Raw genomic sequence first — 17,661 nt, 5'->3', positions numbered from 1 at the left:
TTTTAACACATTATTCACACTGGCAAAATGGGGGCCTGAAAATGGATTGGATAGTTGACATGCTATCTTAATGCCATTATATGGCATCACTTTGTCACCATTGAGTCCATAGCTACCCTTTGAATCCTCTGATGCTGAAGTACATATGTGTTGTGACAGTGTTTCATCTTCATTTAATTATGGATAATGTATTATTTATGGGAGAATTTCGATGTAAAGCATCCTAAGATTTTTTTGTGGTTTCATTTAAAAAAAATTGGAATTATTGTTTCAGTCCTTAAACAAGAGCTGAATTGTAGTCTTCATATTTGTCCTGAGGAGTTATATAATCTACATAAAAGTGCAATTCAAGGATTTTATTGTCTCCTTTTCCCTCCTCCCTTTTTCAGCTTCATTTTTAGTATGGTTTTCCTATGGAATTGTATAGTGAGATTTCAAAGTGAGCCTTTCCTCTCTCTCTCTGCTATTCTTTTCTGGTACTACCGGACTGCTTTAGCAGACTCTTTCTAACATATTAATCTATGATATATCTTGGCAACATTATGAAGCCTGCCCAAAGAGCCAATAAATGTCTGATAGCAATTTTTTATTTTTATAACTTTAATATAACTTTATATATTTATATGACTTATTATACAGTTTGATATAATTTTTATAAATTATAAAAGTCTTTATTTGAATATGCTAAAATCCATGTGGCAACATGTCAATGCTGAAGTACTGATGGACACCCCCCCTATTATTTCAGGAAGTATTTGTAGCTCTTCTCTTACTCAGAGTTATCAGCTGCCAGTGCTAGACACAATGTTTGTAAGAAAGAAACATCGTGGGAAAGACTTTGGGCTAATCATGTTGGAAGACTTTGCGGATTCCTTTACTGAAGACACTCTTGGCCTACGATACCCACTGTCATCCTTCACGTACATAGGCAAGCTCTTTGATTTATTCTTCTCATCTTCTTTGTGCTTTCTTTACATGTCCAAATGAGTGCTGCTGTTCAAGCTCCATGTTTGTGGCTGCATCCTCAGTTTTTGTATGAAATGTCCTGCTCTTCAGTGAAGGTTAAAAATCCTGATTTGTTGAAGATGGTGAAGTATTTCCTGATTAGATTTTAATTCTCTGTGTGAGGTTAGATTATTGGATCTGTGTTGGCTTTCTGCTACTGTGCAGTTTACTGCTATATTCCCCCCCCCCCCCCAGCCTCCAGAGTGGGCTGAGGTGTTTTTGTGTATGATCTCCTAACGTATATCTTCGTTGTAGCACCTTTTTGTTGCTCACTCCTAGGCCTCACAAGGTCATTTAATTCGTGCTTTCTCAGAACTTCTGGTCAAGTGGACATACCAGGCTATGTTTTAACTTGGGTATAAGAAAGCACAGTTCTAATGTACAAGGAAAACACTTATGGCTCTTCTGTTAACAACCCAAGAGTGTTATGTCAGCTAGGAAATGACACACATTTTGGAAATGATGTTGCTTGGGATTGTGTTTAGGCAAGAAGCATTTCCTTTGTCCAGTTTCTCAAGGCTTACTCTCGGGCCATCTGTCAGGCTTCCTTCTATTAACATTTTCATCTGTCCTTCTTACTTAGGCACTGGGAATTTTCTGCTTTTCCAAATACCGCTGTCTGCTGTTGGATCTGTCTAGACCTGGTTTGTTAGGCTTCAAACAGCAAACCGTCTTGAGCAGAATTTAATGACTAATCCATTTCCCTGCCCAAGGAATGATATGGCAGGAATCTTGTCCACTGAGATTATGCATCAGTAGTGAATCAGGTGAAAAATGGTAGCTTTCCTGGTAGCTACTACAGAATAATGTAAAAACATTCCTCTCCATGTGGATGTTTAGTATGTGTATTGAGAGTAAAGAGATGGAGGGACAGCAGAGAAGAAAATATTCCGAAAGTGAACAGTGAGTGGATGATAAACCATGCAATGGCAACATGTTCATGTTCCCAAAGAGTGCTTTTCACAAGTGCCTATAATAACACGAGGTGATGAAAAACACTTGACTACATCCTCTAAGACCCTTTCCATTCTGGTTGGGTCTTGTGATTGGCAGGGACAGTGACCAGTGAAGTTGTAAAACTCCAAAGTGGGTGCTTAGAGAAGAAGAAAAAAAATCCCATCTATCTTTGTTTGCAGTTTAAGATAATAATGGAAAGTGCTTAAACTTGAAGAAGGGATTTATTGAGAAGGATGACTAGGTAGGGTAAAGCAATATTATGTTTATTTCAGACTGAACTGTTTTGTTGAACGGTTCTTTCTGTGGTGGTTTATGTGTATGATGGAAGATTGCAAATGAATTTGATTTCATATAAACTTTAAAAACTGAGGTACAGATGAGTATATAGTGTATATATAGTAGTGTGTTTTTTTCTTATGTTTGTTCAGCTTGTAAGCACTATCTTGAGAAGTACCCTGGGGATCGTGACCTTTTTTGGGAAGTGGAGGGAGCAGGATGTTGGTTCCAGAGAACACCTATTACCACTGTATTGCAAAGAGAAAAGCTCAAAATTGCAGGTATGGATGCTTTGTTTTGTTTTCTGATGCCTTGTAAAAGTTGTACTGTAGAGTGTTTGTTCAACAGTGACTTCTGTGAACATTGCCCATGGAAACTAGCAGAAAGATTTTTATTTGTCCCGAGATCAGTGAGATCATATTTGGAATGGTTAATTGTTATATAAAGGTACTATAATTTTCCTTTTCCCTGTTTCCTCTTAAATCTTAATAGCAGAAGTCTCTCAGAAAGAAAATACAAGTTTCCAAGCAGAGGATTATTTTCGACAGTCTGCAGCAGAATCTGAAGCAAGTGGACAAAAGACTGAGCTAGAAACACAGCTAAGTGTAGGTATACAGACTGTTTTCCATATATTAAAAAGGCTTGAGAGCTTTTAAGAGTTTTCTATAATAAAATAATGTATCTTGTCCTATTCTTCTGACTTTAATTACCTGTTCTTTATACTTGGTAAATATTTTTAATTTCTACAAAAGAATATGTTTCTGAAATTTAAAAATGTAGGTTTTCAGCAGATTAGTATTTTTGATCAACTGTATGTTATGCTTGCTTGATATTTCTATTTCAGATTCTCAAAGAACAGTCCTGGGTTATGCAGAGAGCTTGTACTTCCTGTATCTCTTCACTTTGTCTAAGTGGCAGCCAGTCTGACAGAACCCATGATTCTATCAGAAGTATCACCAGAAAGTGATACCTCTTTTTTTTGATTGCTTTGTTACTAAAAAAACCCATAAAAATATAAGAAATGCCTTTTGTCCATCTCATTATAATTGAATTGGCTCAAGTCTGCACTATATATAAAAGACAAATGCTTTTGTTACTTTTTGGGTGGTTGTTATGCTTCCCACTGATGTAACGCTGATGACTAAGCTGGGGTTAAAAAATACACTTTTCGGGGGGGGGGGGGGTGTCCCATGAATGTAGAGGGGTCTGTCACCTGTCAGGGTCTAGTAATTTGAGCTGTTTGCTAGCAGCTTAGAGAAGGAGAGTTTTTCAACTGGCTCTGAGATTCAACTGTCTAGAAAGGTTGTTGAACAGTAGAGTCGTCATAAGAGTGGACAGAATGAGGAAAAGTGTTTATAGAAGTGCACATTCACATCACAGTTCAATACAATGGAAAGTGTTTAGTTTGCATTCAGAATTATACATTGATCGTATAGGAGGACTGCAGCTTTCTTTGTACATAGTTGAAATATCAACCAGACTTCAGCTACATATGGATATGTGGTAATGAATATATTTGTGTCTTGGAATATTATGGAGCTGTTCCTCTATCATTTGTGTTCTGAGGCCACACAGAACGTGCTTGAGAAAAACTTGTAGCTCCAAATACAGTGAGGATGGATATGTGTGCTTCAGGACTGTCTGTAGTATTGACATGACCATGCTCTCATAGAAGTCAATGCTTTAATTAAAAGTAGGAAATAATGGTTGAATCGGTACTCTCAGCTCTTTGTATCTAAACTTCAGATTTGAAATGTAAATCAAATGTCCCTTTTCCCGGTTAAGAAAATTAGCATTTCCCAAAGCAAAACTGTCAGCAAAGTAGTGATGTTTTTAGTCTCTAAATGATCAGAAGCAACAACTCTTAATTATCTTTAATTTGTAACAGTGTCTTAAGCATCATCACTGAGTTCTAGATTCAGATTCCAGTAATGATTATATCAGCAAAACGATCTCAAAAATGCATGTTTTGGTTGTAGAGCTACATGGATATACTTGGAGAAAATAGCAGAGGGATATTAGTAGTTGTTAAAATTTTTGTGGCTGTGAGTTAAGAACTCAAGCCCTGTCTCTTGCCTTCTTCCAGAAGAGGAAGATGATAGATACCAAAGTGCTCCAACTCCTCATAGCTTGGTAGAATTGCTGGGAGGTCTCTTGGCACCTGCACTATCTGTAACGAGTTCTGCAACACTGAAAATTGTTGGACCACTAAACAAAAACAAAACACCTCACCTTCCCCCAAACCAGAAAAAAAACATTCCCCAAATTACATTTTCACCTTTTACTTAGTGTTCCCTATTTTTGTGTGTTTTGATGCTAGAATGATTTATCATTAGCCTACAAATTCTTATGTATTTGAAGCTTACTTGAAACTATTTCAGGCACCAGAATGTAGATATGGCCACTTGTTTCTGGCCGCCTTGGGTAGTACTGGAAGTGAGGCTGAAAAGGTGGCAAAACACCTGGATGCTGGTTATTGCCAGTTCTAGATTACTTACAGCAGCTAAGAGAGAGCAATGTGCATATTTCTATTTTAATGCGTATAGCTTGCACCCACTTCAGAGTACCAAGTGCCTGACCACTGAGTCCTCAGCTAACTTGCAGGAAAAAAATGGAAATAATGTGGTGGTAGGGAAGAACAAGAGGCAAGAAAGCTCTAGGGAGAGGGAGCTCTGACATAAGCAGCCACTTGTGCTGACTGTGCATGTAACCTGCATTACTGCTGAATCACTAAGTTCTGGGGTTTTTTTTCTTGTCTGATTTCTCTCTTTTTTTTTTTTTTTTCTTTTAAGATAACCCATGGGCTGCCATATTTTATTGCATGTCACAATAAAAATAAGACTATTTCCTGGTTTTGGCTGGGATAGAGTTAATTTTCTTCCTAGTAGCTGGTATAGTGCTGTGTTATGGATTTAGGACTAGAATATTGTTGATAACACACTGATGTTTTAGTTGTTGCTAAGCAGTGTTTACATTAAGTCAAGGACTTTTTAGCTTCTCATACCACCCCACCAGCAAATAGGCTGGGGGGCACAAGAAGCTGTGAGGAGACACAGCCAAGACAGCTGACCCAAACTGGCTAAAGGGATATTCCATACCATATGACGTCATGCTCAGTTTATAAACTAGAGGGAAAGCTGGCCGGGGGCTGCTGCTCCGGAACTGGCTGGGCATTGGTTGGCAGGTGGTGAGCAATTGCATTGTGCATCACTTGTTTTGTATATTCTAAATCTTTTATTACTATTATTATCATTATTATTATTGTTTTTCCTTTCCTGTCCTATTAAACTGTCTTTATCTCAACCCATGAATTGTACTTTTTTTTTTTTTTTTCCCCTCCTGATTCTCTCCCCCATCCCACTTGGGGAGGGGGGTGAACGAGCGGCTTTTTAATTACAATTTATTATTATTATATTTTATTTCAATTATTAAACTGTCTTTATATCAACCCACGAATTTTCTCACTTTTACCCTTCCAATTCTCTCCCCCCATCCCGCTTGGGGGGAGTGAGTGAGCAGCTGTGTGGTGTTTAGCTGCCTGCTGGGTTAAACCATGACAGACTACAAAATAGAATACAAGTATAAATATAAAACTGTCCTGATAAATTTTGTCAACTACTGTAGTACAGTCCCTTGGGCTTACACAAAAAGAAAAAAAAAAAAAAGAAAAAAAAATACTTCTAGCATTTAATTCTGTGGACACCTGTTATAAACTGAATGGTTAGGAAAAAACTTGGTAGTGTTGTTTATAACGTCAGGTTACTTTCAAGTCTTATCTTCTATGTTGAGGCCAGAAGTAAAATGCAGAAAAAATATTCATACTTGTAGTAAAGATGATAAAAAAATATTTTATCTGTTGAGAGATAAGATACATACGTATAAGTGTCTTAAATTAAGAATGGTTATAGCTGCTCTTCCATAGGATCATTACTATGAAATAGTGCTTTAGAAAGATGCAACCACAGGTAGGGAGATGAAGGTATTTCAGTCAATTCAGAAGTTTTTGGAATAATGTTAGCCTTGCTTTTACTTCACAGGCTAACTCTCAAAAAGGTAAAGAATCAATAGATGTCCATGCAAGCACATCTGAAGGTAAAAATAACCTTGATTATCAGTATTGTGATTACTGTGGATTAGTAGACTAGCAGGCTCTTTTACTGCTTTCAAGTTTAGCGTATTCATCTGCAAAGCGTATAAAAAAAACATGCCTTCCTTTAAGGTGCTGAGGCTCAATTCATAAACATTTTTGAGGTTTTTGGATAAAATTGTTGAGTCTTGGTAAAGAGACTGCATGTATATTCAGAAAATAAGTACCACAGGGAAATGTTTTACTTGCACTCAGTCACTTTAATGAAATTGGGGGGGGGGGGGAGGAGGAATATGTGCAGATCTTACAGACTGCATTTGTTCACTTGCATTTATTTTGTTTGTTGTGTTTTTTTTTGTTTGTTTTTTTTTTTCTAAGACCCTGACATAACTCCCATTTCCATTCAGACACAAAGCAGTCATTTAAAACGTCCCAGGATAGGAAAAAATAGCCAGGAATCTGAACCTGAAACTTCCCAAGGAAATGAGGAAAATGTTCTTCGTGTGTCAGAAAGCAGGTAAAGGAGCCCATATTTCATTGATTATTTCTTATTTTGTTGCTTGGGCAGTCACAAACTGTCTCCCAGTGTGCTAATTGGTATTTATTCTCCTTTTTTCCTGCTCTGAGTGCTTGATTTTAAAATTACTGAAAATAAAGCCTGGTGTGAGAAAGAAAATTGAGACATCACCTGAAGAGTGATTGCATCAAAATGTCTGGTGTCTCTGAAAGCTCAGTAGATATTGGAAATAACAATAAGAAAACAGTGAGGACTGAGGGTGTATGTACAAGGGGATGTGTTCTGTTATAACTGAGTCTGCATTAAGGTAAAACCATCTGTATTCATACAGCATAGTTTCTTGCAATAATATAACTGGACATATATCCACAAATACTATGTGTGGTCTTTGGAGAGAGGTCCCTTCCTGACCTCTTGTTATGGTGGCATATTGCAGTAAAATAAAGCCTGTTTAGTTTGGGAGCTGGTTACTGCTTGTCACTTACTAACGAATGAGTTACAGGGAGCCACCTGTCTTCAAAGTAAACCCCTTTGTTTAGACAAATTCTGATTTAAACCCATCATATCCAAACTTACATCCTTAAAAAAAAGTAATCTCCAGTTTAAAGAATGTTATCCTGTGTAATAACTGTCAAGTGGGGATGTGAAGAATTGTACCACTTGTGTTCTATAACAGTTCATACAAGACAGGACCTGAAGTACTAATTTGCACTGGCTTTCATCCAGAAAGCAGAGCTGTGCCTATTTAAAATAAATAAATAGCTCCTTCCTCCCCCTTCCTGTGTGTGGGTATATGTACGCTCAGACACACACTGCTTCTCTCTCTCTCTCTCTCTCTCTCTGTGTCTCATTCTGTTAAACAAACCAACCCAAAATAACCCTCACCCCCAACAAACAAACATAAAACCACAAACCTTCTTTTTGGGAACTGAAGATGACATGATTATTTTCTAGGAAATCCCTCAAACTTGTTCCATTAGCTTTCTTCAAACAGATAAAATTATTATTATTTCTTTTTTTTCCCCCTGTGAGGCTGAGTTCTTCAGCTAGCTACAGCCTAATTTTTGCATTTTAAATTGCTCTGTGGAACTACAGAGATACAGAATTGCTGTCCTGCACTGTCAGTGTGCTGCCCTAAGCTGGTTCAGAACAGGCCAAATGGCATGGTTTGCCACAGGTTGAGAAATTCTTTGCTGTTACTACTAATTGGCTAGTTGGTATGTGAGATGACTAGCCTGTTCTTGAACATCAGTATTTTGGGCCTTGCAAGGTGGAGTCAACAAGGTGCCACTACTCCTCTGAACAAGATGTTTAACATAGTGCTCATGAGCAGAGCTACAGTGAATCCTGATGGCAACAGGGCAGGATATCAGCTTGGTTCTTCCCTTCCATGCACATTAGCAAATGCAGCAGGGTCTTCTGTTAGGGACTTTCTCCTCTGGATTGCCTTTATCTCAAGGCTGGCACCTGGGATAAAACCCTCCAATACTGCCTTTATTATGAGATTGTGAAGCAGCCTCCTGCAAATCTACTGTGTGTACTTTTTTCTTTGCTTGTATATAATACTTCCAGTGCATCTAAGTTTTATCATCTCAAAAATGAGAACTGAATGTTTGAGATGGTGTTATTACCTATCAGGTGCATCAGAGCTTCATCTTTAGCTTTTTGTTAATTTAATCTCTAGCTGATTGAATCTTCTTCAGCCTTGATGTGTTTATCACCTTGAATTCTTTTCCAGTCATGGTCTTTGTAATATATGTATATTCAATGATGATATGAGCATATTTGCTTATATAGCTCCATAATTTTAAACTGTTTCTTCAGTGAGGCTGGGAGAAGTTGCTTCCTTTCTCACCCCTTTGTGGCTTCCAAATACGTAATTGATTACTGCTTTCTAAATTTAAAATAACAAACTTAAACACATTTCTGATTCTTATTCATATAAAATGGAAGTGGGATAGATGTTTTCATTTTATAATTGTCACAACAATTTTGTTTAGCTAATGTATTTTTCTGAATTAGGAGTTAGCTGGTTTTAGATGTATTTAGTTTTCTGGATTTGTATTTCCTATGGCAAATATGTGATATAGCAGTTTAAAATTGGTCATGAAAGAATTTCTCTGCTGCTGAGATCACCAAAATTATGTATTAATCTAAAAGACTTAAAGGATATATCTTAATACCTGCTGCAGGCTGGAACTTCCTGCTGACACATTTGAAAGCTCTGAAGACTCAGTAGAAGAACCTGAGGAGAATGCTGTTGAGAATGATGAGGAAATGATTGTTGAAAATGAGGACCGATCTGTATCAGAAATGGAGTTACATGCATCACCCCCTGAGAAATGGAGTGAGAAGGAGGTGAGCTGGATGTGATAGTGATAGCAAATAAGAAGTTTGGAATACAAATAGTTTAAGTATGGTCCTTGCTGCCTTGATCCACGTGACTATCAACTCTTTGATTTTTTTGTACCGATGCTTTGTTGAGAAGTATATCTGAGAAGCTAAAGCTAGTATAGAATTAGTATTGGGGAATATTCCTTTACTTATTTTGAATGATAGAGTTCATAGGATCTTCGGTAAGGTGAATTTCTAGCTTGTCTATCAACCTAACTTTCTTAATTGATTTGTCCTACTCAAATATTGTGGAGAACTGAAGTAGGGTCAAGATCTGATCCAGTATCTCTAATTAAAAAAAAAAAAAAAAAATTCTTTGAAGAAGCTAATAGCTGGTATGCTTCAGTGACTACTGTTGACTCGTTTTATTTCTCCCCTTAAAGCTTGCCTGCTTTGATTTTTAAATCTAACTTTTTATCTACAGATACTTGTTACCAGGTTGAATTAAAATCTGGGAGTACCCTCTGTACCTAGCGATACCTCCAGGGTTTTATGTTCTTACTGATTGGTGAGAAAGTGGATCTTATACTATGTTGGATTCATTAACATATGGTTTCAAGGAAGGACTGCAGCATGTATGCTTGTGGGATGCATAAAAACTACTCGGCTCCTAAAAGTGTAAGCCATGGTCAGAAACTTAGTGCAGGTGACGATACCAAGCTAATATGCTGGTTAAGTAGTTCGATAGCTACTCTATGCTAAGCTATACCTTCTTAGTAATTTTTAGGTACCTGAGCTAGCTGCTTCTCAGATTAAGCTGCAAATTTAGATCACAGATACACACCCACTAGTGTTTGGGAACAATAGTTGGGCATAATATTGACTTAGAAATGTGATTTTTAGGAAACTCCATCTGAACCTCTTAATGATGAGGTAACAGAAGAAATTGGTAAGACCTCACTTATGGCTGAAGAGGAAACAGCAAATGAATTTCTAGGTGGTGAATCAAAATTGCAGTCTGAGAGTCAAGGAGAAGAACCCTTAACACTGTTTGTTCCATTAATCCTTGAGTCTCCAGCAAAACCTTCAGAAGATACTGTATCAGAGGTGAGAGAATAGAAACAAAATCTTAAGTTGTCTTTCCTTCAGAGTGTACATACCTTGCTGTTTTTTCTTTTGTTAAGTAACAGATAGAAAGTAGCTCCTACCATCATATGAAATTCTTGGGAGAAGCAATTATTAGGCCAGATGATGTATATACTAATATTTCTGTTTTAATATGCAGAAGTGGGCATATAAGTATGTGATACCAAAAAGAAAAATATGTTGCTCCAGTTTGCCTTGGCAGTAATGAAACAGCTATTTCTCACTAAAATATTAGTTGGATATGAGTGAAAAGCCACATCTTACTTTGTCTAGTAATTCTGCCCTGGTGAAACGTACAAGCAATTAATTAATGGTAAATACCCTCCTAGAACACAGATTTTACTGGGTTTTGTTTATAGTGCATAAGCAGATTGTTATATGCTAGCAAAATGATAATTGTATCTGTCTCAAATAAAACACCTTTATTTTTTTCCCTGGGATTAGTTTCAGAATGTTTTTACTGTACCCGAGTAATCCATTGAATAATTTGAATTTGAAAATAGAGCAACTGTGGATATCAAATGCAGTTCACAAAATGGTCTTGTGCAAAAAGGAGGAGAGGACTGGTTTGTTGACTGTGCACGTAGTAGTGCTGAATGCCAAAATAGCCTCTGAGGTTGCTAGCTAGGGGCAGTAGTTGTTCAGCCTCTTGTATAATCAATTAATTGTCCCTTTGATTGCTTTGGCACCCTTCCCCTCCCCCTGCAGGTTTTAAATGCAAATGATTCAGAAGCGCTGACTGAAGAAAGCACATCAGTAGAGAAGAAGGGCACTGAAGACCACCACCAAGAATCTGAAAAGAAGTCGTCATCCACTGAAAATGCAGCTGCTTCGGCACCCAAGGAAGAACCCTCTGACAATGGCCTGCCCAACTCTATGGTAATTGAAGTAGCAGAAGAATCTGTTTCTGAAAATATATTGCCCAAAACAGCTTCCTCAGTGGAAGATCAAAATGAGGAAGCAGGGCACAACTCACAGGAGGCCCCTGTTGCTTTGAGTCGGAGCTCTTTGATAGTGGTTGAACTCGAGGGTGTTTCTTTTCAGCAGCCTTCTGGACAGGAAGTACAGAAGAACCAGTTAGAAGAACACACGGAAGAGTCTGCTGAGCAGATGGATCAGTACACGCAGACAATGGCAGAGCGGGCTGCTGACAGCAGCTCTGAGGAAGCAGAAATTGAGGTACCCATTGTAGATCGGAGAAACTTGCGAAGAAAAGCCAAAGGTTACAAAGGTCCACCCAAGAAAAAAGGAAAGCCAGTTTAAAAATGAAATATTGATTGTTAATTCATCTATTTGTAAAGAAGTTATTATTTTGTGTAAAACACTAGGGTATAACTAAACCATATGGGACACGGGACACACGTTTAAAATACTGGGTTGGACTTCCTTTTGGGATTCATCACCTTTCTTTAAGTTTTCTTGAATTTTTAACCAGTAGATGTTGAGCTTCATCAGAGTATGAAAGTAAACAGCCAGTCTCCTTTTATAAAGGATACATGCTGATTAAATACAGTTGTGCTAGTAAAGGGAACAGTTTGTATGTTTGAGGTGGCAGTCTTGGAAGAAAAATGAAGCGTGAAATCCTGGCACTACTAAGATCCCTTAAATTACCATAGACTTCCATGAGGCTAGACATCACTCTAGCATTTGTTTAATAACCTTGTGTTCTCTGCTGCGGGGAGAAGCAGAACAAGAAAAATTCTTCCTTGCTTCTTGTTCCCTCCCCATAGACTTTCTCAGATGAGATTAAAAGAATGTAAGATTCTGTAATTCTAGGTCTCAAAATATATAAGAAGGTATAACTCGGTAGATCAAAACAACGTAAGCAGCATCTGTCTTTCACGAGAATCAGACTGGAGAGAATTGACTCCACTTCTGATTCCCAACTACTATTTGCTAATCACTTCAAACAGCTGAGTCAGCAGAAACACCATCAATGCAGTATCTACCATAGCGCACTCTGATAATTAAGTTCTTTATGTGAAGATTAAGAAATGTCTACACAGTACTGTAGCTTCCAAAGCAAGCGTCTCGCTAAGTGCAAGTTTTCCCAGAATATATGGAGTGTAGACTCCAGTACATGTATGGAATTGTTTGAACTGCCTTCCTAACTACTTGCATGTGTTGAGTGGATACTTGATTACTTGTTAAGTTACAGGAAAAGGATATGACAACTTTTGATCTAGTTTTGGTCTGAATGAAAGTGGTTCTTTGTGTTTTCCAAATACTCAGCTGGTGCTGTGGGGTAACTATTAAAATGTTTTATCTGCCAGGTGTATGACTCCTGTGAGCTCTGGCCTTTCAGGTGGTTGAGACATTCGTTAGTGTGAATATTAGTGGGTGTTTCAGCAAATACTTGTTTGCCAAACTTCTATGCCTTTAGGAGTTAGCAAGCGAGTGCTGCAAATACTTGTGATTTCCACTTTCTTTTTCTAACTTGGGTGTAATTCCTGGGATAGTAGCTTCCCAGTTCATAGCTTTTCTTAAAAGCAGCAACCAAACTTTGCTGTATGCAAACAGAAATAAACAGGCTCTTCATGTATGTTTTCCTTCAGAGGTTCTCCTGGCAAACAATATATTGTATGTATGACAAGTTAAATAAGTTACTCCTTAGTTTGCATGTGTTTGTTTCAATAAATGAAGCTCCTCTTGTAATGGGTTAAAAACTCAGGAATAAGAAAGAACAATGGTTCTAAGAACAGGAAATCACACAACTATTTGTCCTGCTATATACCTTTTCTAAGATGAATGAACTAGTTACCTCTATTTTTGAGACACTGTAGGAAAATAGAAATTGCTGTTCAGGACTTCTGAGTACGAGGTTGTGAGAGACTGAAAGAGTTAATGTCTCAAACATTGTGGTGGGGCAAGTTCTGCATAACAACAAACCCTGCACTGAGGGTGGGGAGGGCATGCAGGAGGGTGCACAGGCAGTTCATGTTCTGATATGCTGAGCAGGGCAGCTCACCATATATGGCCAAAGATCAAACAGTGGTCATGTCTGCAGGGAGGGAGAAGTTACTCTCCAAACGACCCCCAAGCCCACCGACCCATTTCCCAAAGGTTCTGGAAGCGCAAACCGTGCATGACACCTAATTAGCCTAATGAGTTCAAGTGCCCGCCTGAAGGAGGGGCAAGGATGATAAAAGGACACAAACTGAAGCCCCATGTGCATGCGCCCTCCAGACCTGGACCTCTAGGCTGGCTGGACCAATACTGGACCCAGGACTGGTGAAATCTTTCTCTTTTATCTCTCTCTCCCCCCGTAATTCCTACGCCTCATCCCTTTAGATATAAACTGTTGACCAAGTCTGGGACTAAGAGTGGATCCAGCCACCCCTGGGCTCCTCTCTGAGAAGGAGTCTAGAAAGCAAGGGGGGGTCCACTCTGAACCTCGTGACTCAATGGGAGGGCTCTCCTTATTGTCTTCCCTGAACTGATCCCCAAATAAGTAAGGCTTGTAGCATATGTTTGGTGACGTATGGTTAGCATGTTACACAGTTTACTGACGTAGTTTCATGCCAATTCTTGTTGTGAGTGAATAAAAGTTGTGTTTTGTGAGTTAAAGGATCCCTGGTGTTGTTTCAACTTAATCCTGACCTGAGAATCAGCGAACCCGAGTCGTCGTCCTGAGAAATTTGGACGTGACATTTTAACTGGCATCATGGACAGGATTCCCTGAGTTGAGGAGGATCTGACGGGACTACCAACAATCCACCCGATTTATGGGTGGGGAGAGTTGGGAAGTGATTTCTCAGCTATTGGCTGGGAGAGGTCCAAGCAGTGGCAAACCATGGCTGCCTGGGAAATGCCAGAGCTTGACTGCTTTCCCCTTTCTGAAAAATTGGAAGAATATAAAGCGTGTCCCACCCCACCGGGGATGATATGGGCTCACAGTAGTTGGCATGATCCTAAATCAGTGGTGGAAAGGATTACGGTATTAGCGAAAGAGCAAAAATGGAGACTGGGAAAAGGAAAGGCAATGGTATGTAGATTGTTGGGAGTCGCTCTAATGGCAGCCCAACAGTATAAAAGTGTAAGCAAATCTGCTGAGGAAGAAAGCATGAAATCTCTCCAAGACTTAGTGAGGGAGCTGTAAAATCAATTGGTGGAAGAAGGGGCTAGAAGGGAAAGAACAAGAGACCCTGTTAGATGTGGAACGCAAGGCGAATCACCAACTTCGTACCAACCTGTTTGACTTATGAGATAGGGAGAAAATACTGTGTGAGGCACTTAAGGACCGGAGCGGAGCTAGCAACTCCGATTATGAAAGCAAGGCTGGTTTTCCATCCCTAGCAAAGGGAGATGAACGAGAGTCCTGAAAACCCAAACCACTTTACCCTTTAAAAGATTTAGAAGATTGTAGGAAAACCTTATCTCTTAAGGATGGTAAAGTGGTATTATGCCCTTTGATAAAGACTGAGATAACAGAAGCTGGGGAGGAAGATGAAGAGACTGTGGTAAAACAGATACTGTACTCAGCCTTGGACTTGTCTAAGTTCCAGGAAAAGTTTAGCCACTTAGCAAAGGAGACTGAGACTGAATATGTGTGGAGGGTGTTGCTGACGGGGCGACCGAATCATGCTATCAGAGGATGAAGCCCAAGGATATTGGGGGCCGGGGGTGTTTCTCACAGTAGACGACCCTAGAGAACCCTGGTTGCTGACCCAAAGGGCGGCTTATTGGGTGGGAGGTTTAGACCCTCTAGAAAGAGGAGATCTGATCAGTATTGATACCCCCAATATTGATCACTTAACTGAAAGCATCCAAAAAACCACCTGCCTCCAACTTATGCATCATAGACAACTAATCCTGAGGCAACCATCCCTGATGCTATTGGTAGCCGATCCTGACCGAATGACCCTGCTTACAAGGGGCTTGCCAGATTCCCTAAAACTATATGCAATTCAGTTGCAAGACTGATTAAAGGATGCCCTGACTCCGCAAGCAGGAAATCCTGCCAGGCTGAGAACGGGCAGAGCCCTAACCTGGGGGGAGGTCGCCCAGGAATTAATTAATTATGGAAGGAGAATGGGAGTCAGGAGGAATTTATTATGGGCCAAAGGAATTGAGAGGGAAATTCCCTGAGATTTAATGGATGGGATGCCTGCCATGGCACTGGAGAAGCTTGTCCATGTGTGGAAGGGAAAGGGGGAAATACCCCCAAAAGAAGGACCACCTACTTGAGATATTACTAGGGCAGAACCTAAAGTAAGCCTGCAGAAAAACACTCCCTCAGCCCCAGAGGGAGATCTAATCAACTTGAAGTCGGGAAACGAGACGTGCTGTCCCCAGTAAGTGAGCTGGGGGATGGTAGGTGGGTCTATGTAAGGAGGCTCACAGAGAACAACCAAGGAGGGGATTTAATGATTGCTTTCCCCCTTAGTCCCCTTAAAATGCCCGTCACCTTCTTAGTAGATGCCGGGGCTCAAATGTCAGCACTTTGACAAGATGTTGCCGACCGCAATGGGATAGTTGCTGACAAGAAACAAATATGGGTAACCGATATATTTGGAAACTCTCGGCCCCAGGCAACTGTTCAAGTTAAGTGCTGGTTGCCAGGAGATGAGACTGTGATAGAAATTATAACGATATTGGGACCACTACCAACTAACATTTTGGGACTAGATTTGCTGAAAGGATGAGCCTGGGTGGACTTAAGAGGAAGAGAGTGGGTGTTTGGTCTCCCCACCGTGTCTGTATGACTATTACAGCCTGCACCTGAACTACCCCCTTCTAAGATTGTTAATGTCAAACCTTACCCATTCCCCCTACGGGCAAGAGAAGGGATCACTTTGGTGATAGCTGAATTATGGGAGCAAGGGATAGTTGTTCCCACACACTCACCTTATAATTCCCCAGTGGGGCCAGTCCGTAAACCCAACAGAAAGTGGCGATTGACCATTGACTATTGGCGCCTGAATGCCAACACAGGCCCCTTGACAGCTGCGGTGCCTAACATAGTTGAGCTAATTGCAACCATACAAGAACAACCCCATCAAATTTTAGCAACTATTGATGTAAAAGATCTGTTCTTTATGGTCCCTTTGCAGGAAGCAGATAGAGATCACTTCGCTTTTACTTGGGAAGGCATGCAATTCACTTTTACGTGTCTCCCCCAGGGATATCGGCACTCGCCGACAATTGCTCATTATGCATTGGCTCAAGAGCTCACCAAAATCACTTCTGCAAAAGGAGTTAAGGTATACTAGTACACTGATGATGTATTGATTGGCGGCCCTGATACCAAAGTAGTGGGACAGACCCAAGCAAAGATAATTACTCACCTAGAAAAATTAGGACTCCAAATTCCAGGTGAAAAGATACAACTCCTATCTTCTGAAGTGAAGTTCCTGGGTATCTGGTGGAGGGGTGGGACAGTGTGCATTCCCCCTGAAACCTTAACTACCCTCAAACAGGTTAAAACGCCTAGAAATAAGAGGGAACTCCAACATGCCCTAGGTTTGCTAGTATTCTGGAGGAAACATATTCCCAATTTCTCTATCATAGCCCGGCCCCTCTATAACTTAACATGCAAAAGAGCTGCTTGGGACTGGACCACCCATTCATGAGGAAGCTCTGAAGCTGTTAATCTTTGAGGCTGGGGTATATCAGACCTTAGGGCCAATTCACCCAACAGATCCACTCCACGTCAAGTGGGGTTTTACAATTCACAGACTGTCCATACATATAACATCTTCCTTGAAGGGGTACCTTTCCTTCACGCTTGAAGTAACAACTTCTTTGGCATCAATCATCTTGCAGTTTAACCCCAGCCAGCAACTAAACACCACGCAGCCACTCACTCACTCCCCCTCACCCAGTGGGATGGGGGAGAAAATCGGGAAAAGAAGCAAAACCCGTGGGTTGAGATAAGAACGGTTTAATAGAACAGAAAAGAAGAAACTAATAATGATAATGATAACACTAATAAAATGACAACAGCAATAATGAAAGGATTGGAATGTACAAATGATGCGCAGTGCAATTGCTCACCACCTGCCGACCGACACCCAGCCAGTCCCCCGAGCGGCGATTCCCTGCCCCCACTTCCCCGTTCCTATACTGGATGGGACGTCACATGGTATGGAATACCCCGTTGGCCACTTTGGGTCAGGTGCCCTGGCTGTGTCCTGTGCCAACTTCTTGTGCCCCTCCAGCTTTCTCACTGGCTGGGCATGAGAAGCTGAAAAATCCTTGACATTAGTCTAAACACTACTGAGCAACAACTGAAAACATCAGTGTTATCAACATTCTTCGCTCTGAACTCAAAACATAGCACTGTACCAGCTACTAGGAAGACAGTTAACTCTATCCCAGCTGAAACCAGGACAGTATC

General features: G+C 40.1%; 1 protein-coding gene across 5 annotated transcripts in view; it reads left to right on the top strand.

Annotated features, from left to right (window-relative positions):
* Nucleotides 1–17,047, top strand: part of LOC128136101 (soluble lamin-associated protein of 75 kDa-like) — a 37,483-nt gene extending 20,436 nt beyond the window's left edge. Inside the window, exons 6-14 of one of the 5 annotated variants that reach the window (XM_052775221.1) lie at nt 749–928; nt 2,391–2,519; nt 2,731–2,843; nt 6,276–6,330; nt 6,704–6,842; nt 9,035–9,200; nt 10,080–10,283; nt 11,031–11,201; nt 11,370–17,047. In XM_052775221.1, coding sequence (XP_052631181.1) covers nt 749–928; nt 2,391–2,519; nt 2,731–2,843; nt 6,276–6,330; nt 6,704–6,842; nt 9,035–9,200; nt 10,080–10,283; nt 11,031–11,201; nt 11,370–11,585 — 1,373 coding nt within the window. In that variant the 3' untranslated portion in view covers nt 11,586–17,047. Of the gene's footprint in view, nt 1–748; nt 929–2,390; nt 2,520–2,730; nt 2,844–6,275; nt 6,331–6,703; nt 6,843–9,034; nt 9,201–10,079; nt 10,284–11,030 lie in introns of all 5 variants that reach the window. The other 4 variants (XM_052775220.1, XM_052775218.1, XM_052775217.1 and 1 more) reach the window with 4 other exon arrangements.
* The last annotated feature ends 614 nt before the right edge of the window (nt 17,048–17,661 follow it).

Source organism: Harpia harpyja, chromosome W, assembly GCF_026419915.1.
Source record: "Harpia harpyja isolate bHarHar1 chromosome W, bHarHar1 primary haplotype, whole genome shotgun sequence".
In the NCBI taxonomy this organism is placed as follows: domain Eukaryota; kingdom Metazoa; phylum Chordata; class Aves; order Accipitriformes; family Accipitridae; genus Harpia; species Harpia harpyja.
Note: the sequence above shows the minus strand (reverse complement) of the source record. Positions and strands in the feature narration are given on the sequence as shown.